General features: G+C 40.7%; 1 protein-coding gene across 2 annotated transcripts in view; it reads left to right on the top strand.

Annotated features, from left to right (window-relative positions):
• Positions 1-9,854, top strand: part of nol4la (nucleolar protein 4-like a) — a 35,677-nt gene that overhangs the window by 18,928 nt on the left and 6,895 nt on the right. For both annotated transcript variants that reach the window (XM_085259075.1, XM_085259076.1), the window contains exons 4-10: positions 1,669-1,778; positions 4,752-4,893; positions 5,581-5,873; positions 5,970-6,155; positions 8,082-8,270; positions 8,360-8,479; positions 8,624-8,813. In XM_085259075.1, the coding sequence (XP_085115201.1) occupies positions 1,669-1,778; positions 4,752-4,893; positions 5,581-5,873; positions 5,970-6,155; positions 8,082-8,270; positions 8,360-8,479; positions 8,624-8,813 (1,230 nt within the window). The remainder of the gene's footprint in view (positions 1-1,668; positions 1,779-4,751; positions 4,894-5,580; positions 5,874-5,969; positions 6,156-8,081; positions 8,271-8,359; positions 8,480-8,623; positions 8,814-9,854) is intronic.

Raw genomic sequence — 9,854 nt, forward strand, 5'->3', positions numbered from 1 at the left:
TAGTTCTTCAAAACTATAAGAAAAAGAGATGATAGACAGATAAAAGAGGGGGGTTCACTGTATTAGACAATGTATAAAATGAAAAGACATTAAGAAGGGGTCAGAGTAAAAGGTGACAAATTATATTAAAAGAAACTGAACAAGACCCGAGGCTGTTTCTAGCCAGAATAGCAATACTGTAATGAAAATGGATATTAATAAACACCAATAAACTTTATTTTTTAAGCCCCAGAAAGCTGTCACTCACTAAGTATGACAAATGATGTTAAAACTAACTCGTGTACAGAAAGATAGTAGTTTTTCTGTTTTAAAATATTCCAAATTCCAGCAGGTGAGTTGTATTTTCGGAAACCGTGCACTTTTGTTGTGTTTTATTTTTCTTTCTCAAGTTTTATAGTTGTTTAGCTAAATAAATACTCTTTCAAGAGACAGACACTAATTGCTAGTACTGCAAACTGCAGTTGTTTATGTGCTGATCTCATTTCTGTTGTAGTTTTTGAGAATGTGGTAGTGTTACAGCTGACTGCATTACATCGTGAGGTTCTTCTGCTTTGACGTCCACGCTAGAGCATCACAGACAGAGATATAAAATCACAGAATCTGAGCTGACCCAGTGTAAATACAAGGATCTATCGCGCTTTTCTCTGATACAGTTAGAATGGTAGATGTTCATATTAAATATGGCCGAATTTTTAAATCTTAAGTATGCTGTATGCACAAGTAATCTCTGTGAGCCAGAAGCTAACGTTCTAGACTCCTCTAAACACTCTGTTACTCACAGTTTTTTCTACTCTTGGCTCTCTATGATGTAATTGAGAGGGAAGATCCCTAATATGGTCATCTCAGCGACACTTTCCAGTTGTAGCTTTGAACTGAAACACCCCTTAAGTCAGTCTTCCAATTCAGAAAGTCAGAGCAGTCCCACCAACCCGAACTTAAAAATGTAAGATGGCAGCAATTCACATAAACGGCGGTAAAACTCTAAAAGAAGTCATCTGTACAGCCACTGATGTGTGTTTGTGACTCGCTAAATAAGCCATACACAGAGCACTGATAAGGCTCTATCCATGAACGTACTTTATCTGTGTTTTTAAGCACAAAAAAACCCCCAAAACAACAGTGATGCTAGTGATGAATGAATGGCTGTACCTTGCTAAGCAGCATTTGCTTTTTCAAATTTGCTACTGGAACGCTCTCAACTAGAAGTAACGTCATTTCCAGCTCTGAAATTAAACCTCTGAGTGAAATGAAACACAACAACAAGTCTGCCCGTGAATGCAGAAGCTCCACCCACCCAGTGTTCAAACAAACTGCTGCGAGGGGCAACCAATCAGAAGAAAGCTAGTTAAAGGAGTGGAGAACTAAAATAGCAAAGTCAATATACTTCAAGTACCCCAAGAGTGATGTATTAACATGGGCTCAGTAGTAACTCATTAATGAATATTTTATAATGTGATCACATATTTTATATTTCAAAGTAGCAAGTAAGTAAATGTGGTGGAATAACTAATAATTAGTGTATAAATATTAAATAGTATAAATATTAAAGCACCTCAATATTATAATTACAGCAGCAACACAATTATAATAATGACTAGGTTACCTTAATTCATGCTTGTACTGTAATTACACAATAAACTGTATGTTTGTTATGCTTTCCTTCACCAGAGAACGACAGACCGACCTCGCTGGTCCCGGACCTCATCGATTACAACATGCCTCTAACTGCCACCTACCTGAAACAAATGAAACTGCAGTGCATGACTGCCACTGAAAGGGTAAGTGCCTCTCTCTCTAAGTGGATCTTTGTGAGGTGTGGGCAGAGATAAAAGCTTTTCCACCCCAGGTATAATTGCACCGACTGCACGAGTCACCTCGTTATTTTCTTTAGAGGCAGCAGGGAGACATGCTCTGTACGGGGAAAATAGGACGTAATACGAAACAATCAGAGGGGGGAGCAGCCCAGTGTGAAATGAGGATTAGTAAATCTGTGGTGACGTCATGTGAGAGACCACTCCCATGTGTAGCTGTGACAGAAACACTCGGGAACTGCTGCCACTAAAGTGCAGGGAGCGGCACTTGATGCTGATAATGTAGACCTCACTCACGCATAATTAGGATTATCCGGAACAATGACCCAGACTGTGATTCGCAGGTGAGTACAAATTAACAAACGCTCAGACTGTTGGTCGCATCTGTGCGCAGACAAGAGTGTGAGCAGGCCAATAATTTAATTATTAACCATCACAGAGGTTTATTTCAGCGTTGTAGTAATTTGTTCCATATCTGTGCAGCACTGGTTTTGGAGCTCAGAGCAGCAGCTGTTTCATAATGCAGCAGATCACAAGTAAATTCACGACTGTGTGTTTAGTCTGTTGGAGCTTCACTTCTCAGCTGCCTGCATGTTGTTTTGCAGAACTTTGTTGGCTGCTAACATTCATCTCTCACTTTCTGTCTGGTAAAGAAACAAACGGCAGATGTAATGAGTGAAAGAACATGCGGCAAAACCAAGTCTTTGATTTGTTTTCCACCCTTTTCATCTCACTGTTGTGCTCTTAAAGAGGCCATTTTGGTTTGTCACAGGCCTTCAAATATAAACAGAAAGTCAATGGTCTGCCATTAAATAGTATTCTAGGTGTGTTTCTTAATTGTTAAGTTGGTAAAATAGAAGATATTTTGGGTTGAGGTTGAGATATTTGCTCCAAAGACAAATAGATTTTTTTTTTGCAGATCTCTGCAGATTTCTGTCCATCTTAAGACAAACATCTGCAAGCTTTCATCTGCACTGTAAGCTTTACTATCTTCAAAGAGTGATGCATCTAACTTACAATGCATGAAGTGAGCCTGTTTTAAAAGTTAACCTTGCCTCTCTTTAAATTATGTATCTATTTCTAAGCACAGACATTAATGATGCTACACATTCAGCTACTTAGAAACATGTAATTAGGAACCCTCCCCTCTCTCTCTTTGATGCTCCACGGCTCACTTGGTGCCTAATAGAGCTGTCACTGAGCATTTTGGTCCTCCACGAACCCCCTAACAGAGTATTCCCAGGAGTTTAGGCCTATTTGTGTACTCGTGTGGGGGGGAATGAGATGACGAGATGCATTTCTGCTCCATTCACGACACACATTGGTAGTTGTGCTCCCTCTGAGTGAGACACATGACAGCGTGCATGCAGGTCATTTATGCGAACATGAATTAAATCGGCCTGGGTTGCACTTTGAAGCTCAGCTTTGGTATGAAATGTAAATAGGATTCATGCATTTAGTTTGGAGCCAACTCAGGACAGTCTGTGAATAGTTTGAGAGATTATTTAGCGCTCCTTCGCTTAATCCTCACCCTCGTGGCTTACTCATGTTTGTCTTACGCTAGAACAAGCTTCTTCAGGATTTCTGCATAACACAGTTAAAAATAGCAGTGCTCCAAGAAAAATATTAGTTAAAAGAGAGAGTCTCCTGCTTTATTCTGCTCTTTGATGTCATCACTTTTTAGCCAAAAAATATCCACCAAAAACATATGAACTGGAAGTTGGTGGCTGTGATGTTTCCTCTGAACATTCTGGGCTCAGTGAGACCTCGCTGGAAGAATTTAACCTTCAAGCCAGCAAATTTATGTATTTATATGTGCAATTCTGGTATTTTTAATCATAAAAATGCTTCCTACAGGAATGTTTACAGGAATTGGTGCAGCAGGTAATAATAAAAGGTTGTGTGGGGTCATTTATACATGTTGTACATATGTTTTATTTTAACATTATAGACTAATGTTATTGGAATTGGTAAAATGTTTGGTAATTATTTGATAATAAGACTTCCTAAGCAGTGTTGATATATTTCTGCAAAAAAATATTTGAAATTTTTCTGCAAAAAATATTTTGAATATAATAAGATGTTTGTTTAGATTTAGTTTGGAACAGAAACACGGAAGTAACAAATGACAAAAACAGTATGATGTAACATGATAACACCCATTTATCCCGTTAAATTGTACTGTGATAGACTCACACTATAAGCATCTTTTTTTCAGAGGATAGCTACTTTTAGCTGTTAGATTTCACAAAAAAAAAAAATTCCTAACGCCACCCTAATGGGAATTTTTTTCCTCCAGCTGGAAATGAACCCGAGACTTTTTTATTCCCAACTGAATGTGTTAACCTCTGCACTATGGAGACACTATAAGTACAGCTTTTATAATATTAAATAAAAAAACATTTGTTTTGTAAGCTCTTAGCATAATTTGCTTGTATAATTTTCCGCATTCAGTTCCCTTTTGCACAAGCATGTTTACAAACTATGACTAATGACGTTGGAATATTTTTGAATCTCTGTACTGGATAAAGGAAATGTTATAGGTATGATAAACACAAATAAAGCCATTAAAAGGTATTCCTGTATAAAATATAATGGGGTCATAAATTACTCCACTCAGTCATTTTCAGCGCTTGAAGCTTGAAGCAATTTAAATGGCCATCATTTTGCAAAAACAAGGATATTATCTGTGAAAAAAAATCCCCACCATCAATATAAAGCCTCACATTAGCTTCTTATAGAAACTGAAGGAAGGACTAACACAGGGCGAAGCACATATCGGTTTGTGATAAACTCGGTCGGTATCAACCTGTCCCTTAGCAGCAAAAACTGTAATCAAAGTTGTCAGAACTGTGAGGGACCACTCCACGCCCTCTTCCCTCCTGTTCACTTCTCTTTTCCACTCTCTCGCTGTCTTTCTTTCACGCCGCCTCCCTTCAGGATGACAGTTCGGTGAGCAGCGAGGACATGAACAACGCTGAGCCCACATGGGTCGCAGCTGAGCAGCCCCCAGTGCCTGAGTCGAGCCCACCGAATGGAGAGAGGGTCAGCAACCCGGCAGCCACCATTAAAGAAGAAGATGGTAAGTGGCTGCAAACCGCTGCAGCACAGTCCTCTCTTATCTCAGCATCATACTCCGCCCTGTGATTTTTTTTTCCCTTTTATCTTTATTTACATCTGGAAGGCTACAGATTGGTGTTATGCAGGAAACAGCTTGCCTTGTTCTTAGTGGACTAATCCACATAAATCCAGTCTTACAGAGGGTGGGACACCACCACAGCCCCAATCCACTCGTCACCCCGCTTAGAGAAGTAGGACAAAGGCCGATGTTAACCTTCACAGATTAGGAGAGAGAAAAAATTGGGGCAAGTCACTGAAAGGGATTGATTCTGTGTTTCGCCAAACCTAGGTGTGACACGTGCAGAGATCTTAGCAGTAACTGGCTTTAAAAGCTGCACACAGCAGGAAAAGAAGGCTCGCCCTCTCCCCATTGGTCCCTCCTCATCTCTTTCTGTTTTTTCCCCTGCAAAACTCTTAAGATTCCCTATTTTTACTCTAACTTTCATTTGTGGTGACAGTTGACCTCATTGCACACTTCCTTCACAATTTCATTATGCAGAGCACGAGGCAGGAAGTCCCCTCTCCTACTCCAACTCCCACTCTAAAATCTATTCCAGTAAACAGCCCCACATTAATGCTAAATTATGAAAACATCTGCACAGCTCATCTTCGTATCTGCGTCTGTGTCTCTTTCCCTCCCCTCTGCCAGATGACGACTCCTCAGAGAGTGGCAGCGCCAACGGGCTGCCGGCTCTGACCTCCCCGGAGGTGCTAGCCGTGGGTGGGAACGTCCCAGATGGTGGGGCATCGTACGGGGAGGTAGCAGAGAACGGGGTGAGCGCTCCCCTGGACTTCAGCACCACTTCATCTTCATCCTCCTCGGAGGATCAGCAGCCGGTGAATCTGAGCGACAGACTGCTGCCAGCGGGGAGCTCGCCACCAAACTCCTACCCTGCAGACCCCAACAGGAAGTACCCCATAAAAACCGAGTACACCAACAAGGTAACAGCAGAAACATGATGTGCACTGATCACGATAAACTCCCGTGTGTCTGTGTAATCCACAACAATGGATTTTTTTGTGTGTTTCTGTGTTTAGTCCCCTCCGTACAGCTCAGGAAGCTATGACTCTGTGAAAACTGAGCTGAGCATGAGCGCAGAGGACCTGACCTCTGCTCGAGCACAGATAATTGACGACGATGACGACGATCATGATGACCATGATGACAGCGACAAGATTAATGACGCTGAGGGGCTGGACCCTGAGAGACTTAAAGCCTTCAATGTAAGTAATATTTGCAGCAGACCTAAATTAATGTGGATGGAAAATACAGCGCAGAGCTGTTCATCAGCCTGTCAGCACAGATGTTAAATCATATGTATTATTACTCCGCGCACATGCTATTCTTCATTGCTTTGCTACATATTGAATCAGTCTCACAAGATGACAGCCTATGGTTTAATGATGTGTTTCCAGCACAACGGGGTCTAGTTTTTGTATTTTTTCAGTAGGTTTTATTTTTATTCAGTTTAATATTTTTTGCTTTCAGCTTAGTGTAGTTTGAAGTGAGGTAAATAATGTTTAGTTTTAATCATTTTCTTAATTTTTGTTTTTGCGATATGGGCGGTATTTGTCAGACAGAGATTTAAGAACATCACAAGAATAATTTTTTAATTTTATTTTCCACATTCAGGTTCGGTACCTTCTCTTCAATTTAAATTACAAGAATTTTAGTAATTAAATGAATTTTTCAGATATGGAACTTAAGTCACTTCACTGGTTAGTAGCAAATTTGTCTTTTGCAACAAAAATTCATTATGTCCATGCGCACTTTTTAAACCTCAAAGTCCGCCTCTTTGGACAAGACAGAGGACAAAACTCAGTAAAGATGCACTTGGAACAAACTGACCAGCAGTAAAACAGAACACCTTATTGCTTGACAATAACAGGAGACCTTACACAATAACTACACCATAAACTGTTCTCAGAATAAATAAAGATAAATATGAAATGATGTATTTAAAAAAATAGATATGAAATAAATAATTTGACTGTACTCGTCATATCAGGTATGTACAAACAACATAATGATAATTTGACCTGTTTAAATGTCACGTGATCTGATGTGTGTTTTCTGATTGGTGGTGTTATGGACACAGTGGCTTTCACTTTTAGGGGTTTTTGGCAGCAAATCAAGTTTTGGGAAAGGCTCTGTGCGGGACTTGGGGGGGGGGTGTAGATTATCTTCTACTACACGCTGAAAGCTTTCGCTTGAGATTGTTATCTCATTTGTGACAGAGGTGGAGTTTAGAGGATTTAGTTACCAATAATAACCTTGTTTTCAGCAATATACATTTATTTATAATATATCTTCTGCATTTGCTCTTTTTATTGTGAAAACAAACAAATAACAAAGGATGAATCATGGCAATCATGACCCAAAACATTTGTATTAGTACTCTTATTAAGTGGCTTCATGGTGTAGTAGTTTTTCACATTCTCTTAACAAGCAAAAGACCCCTGGTTTGATCTTGGGAGGAGACAAAAATCCCTAAAAACTCAAATATGTGGAGCTACCTGCTGTGGTAATGCCTCGTGAATAAGGGAGCAGCTAAAAGTAGCTTGTTAAGTAAATAATAATGTGGTGGTAGTAAGAAGGGTTGATAAAGGTATCAAAGAAGAAACAGACTGACAATTGATATTTTGAAATGTAGTTTTATGTGACACAGAGGGGTCTCTGCAGGGTTTGGCGCTCATTACACCACAGTTTCTACTGGTGCGGTGGAGGTGGGTGTGGGGCATGATATTTACAAGTTTTCTAGATGGGAAGAATTTGCATATACAAGCTTGTTCCAAACTATCCTATTTACTCTGTGAAATCCATTTTCTGTGCATTTCTGGTTTGAAAAGAAACCAGTAGAATAGCAAAAGTAGACTTCCAAATATGCCAACACAACCAGAAATATTGCCCTGGATTTGAGCAGTGACTCAATTTCCATCCCTCCTGTTGTCATCACCTCCCCCTCCCTCTTTATCCTCTCTTCTTCCACTCTACCTCTACTGCCCCCCCCAACCTCCTCCCCTGCCTTTCCTTCCCTCTTTTGTTTGACTCTCACACCCCTCTCTCTCTACCCTGCACCCCCACGATTTTTTCTGCTCTACATCCCTTCTCTCCCCTCCCCCTTCTCTCTCTCTCTCTCTCTCTGTCAGATGTTTGTGCGTCTGTTCGTGGATGAGAATCTGGACCGCATGGTGCCCATCTCCAAACAGCCCAAGGAGAAGATCCAGGCCATTATTGAGTCCTGTAGCCGCCAGTTCCCAGAATTCCAGGAGCGCTCCCGCAAGCGCATCCGCACCTACCTCAAATCCTGTCGCCGCATGAAAAAAGGCGGTTTTGAGGTACAAAGTGCCCCCAGATTAAGTGTTTTCTGCTCAGCTCATAACTATTCACATTCATAATGAAAACCTCTCACTCGCCCCACTGCCAGATACGACCAACACCTCCCCACCTCACCTCTGCCATGGCCGAGAACATCCTCGCTGCCGCCTGCGAGAGCGAAACCCGAAATGCTGCCAAGAGGATGCGGCTCGATGTCTACCAAGCGACGGTAAATGTCTTGGCAGTTGGTGTTCGTGAATCTGCCCAGCAGGGATTTGGGAATGTGCTCGGCTGGCCATGCGTCATTAACAGCAGACTGCACAACACAAAATCCAATGTTCTGCCTAAACTGAAAATATTTAATTTCTTGTAGGATGAGCCAGCCTCTATTGACAAACCCATCTTGAGGGACCCAGCCCCCGTGGCTCCTTCGGGATTTTCCATTTCCAGTGCAGCTTTTGCCCAAGACCAGCTCTACACCAACGGAGGCCTCAACTATAATCTGCGGGGATATGGGACGGTCGGCAGCACCCAGCAAAACTCTGATGTTGCGCAAACCAACGGTGAGTCGCTTTCATTGGATTGTATCATCTGCCTTCATAACTTGTAAAAGAAAGGGTCAAAAGGAAACCCACAGTATTTAAGAGACTGTATTTAATGAACTAGATATAAAAGCTAGTGTAAAAATACATGTATTCTTTTTTATGGCCAGCAGGGGGCATCACCTCTGGTTAGGAAACGGAAGCCACATTTTAAAGAGGCCTTTGGGGAAAAATGACCCTACTTCTCACTTTATTTATGACCCCTTGATCTGAAACTTGATCTTCATTTTGTAAACTGGGGTTTACTTTATAGTAAAATAGACAATAGATGTGTTTTGGGTGTGGCCTTCTTACAATCAAATGTTGCCATATAAGAGTTCATCGACTTTGGTTTCTCTCACCAAGTTACAAACAAACAAACAAACAAACATAGGTAGAGCCAAAAACAAATAAAAAAACCTTTTATATATGCTCCATGGCTGGTCTATTCACACTGAAAACACATATTCCACATTTTGTAGACTTTGCGCATGGTAATGAGGATGAATTTTTGTATGGCTATCTGTCATTAATGGAATCAGTGGTAATCAATGGCAAAAGGACTTCTACACATTTGCTAAGATTTACCAAAACTACCTAACATTTGTACATCTGTACCTTTGTGAAATAAGCTGCAGCTCAGAAGCCTGCTTTGTGACTTCTTTTAATGGTCACCACCCTGCCTGAAATAAACCAGTGTGACTTGGTAAGATTAGCATATAGATAATCTGAGACCTGGTGAGTTATTCTGGTGATGATGCCTTTCACCAGGAGCTTCCAGTTAGCCTGAGGATATACATATGAAGACTTCCTCTTCCAGTCACTGGTTAACGTTCATGGATTCAGATACATTTAAAAAAGCTAATAATAATAATAATCTGTGCATTGATACATAACATACTCCCACAATTTTCTCTTTAATTTCTCTGTTAAATACAATGAAGTGATTCCACCCTGATACTCTAAAGGTCACTTCTTCCTCCCTTAGACCAACGATGTCAAACTAATTTTACATTGTGGGCC

This window comes from Mchenga conophoros, linkage group LG20 (assembly GCF_057382185.1).
Source record: "Mchenga conophoros isolate Kocher_MC1m ecotype Shallow Benthic linkage group LG20, M_conophoros_male_GT1.1, whole genome shotgun sequence".
NCBI classification, from domain to species: domain Eukaryota; kingdom Metazoa; phylum Chordata; class Actinopteri; order Cichliformes; family Cichlidae; genus Mchenga; species Mchenga conophoros.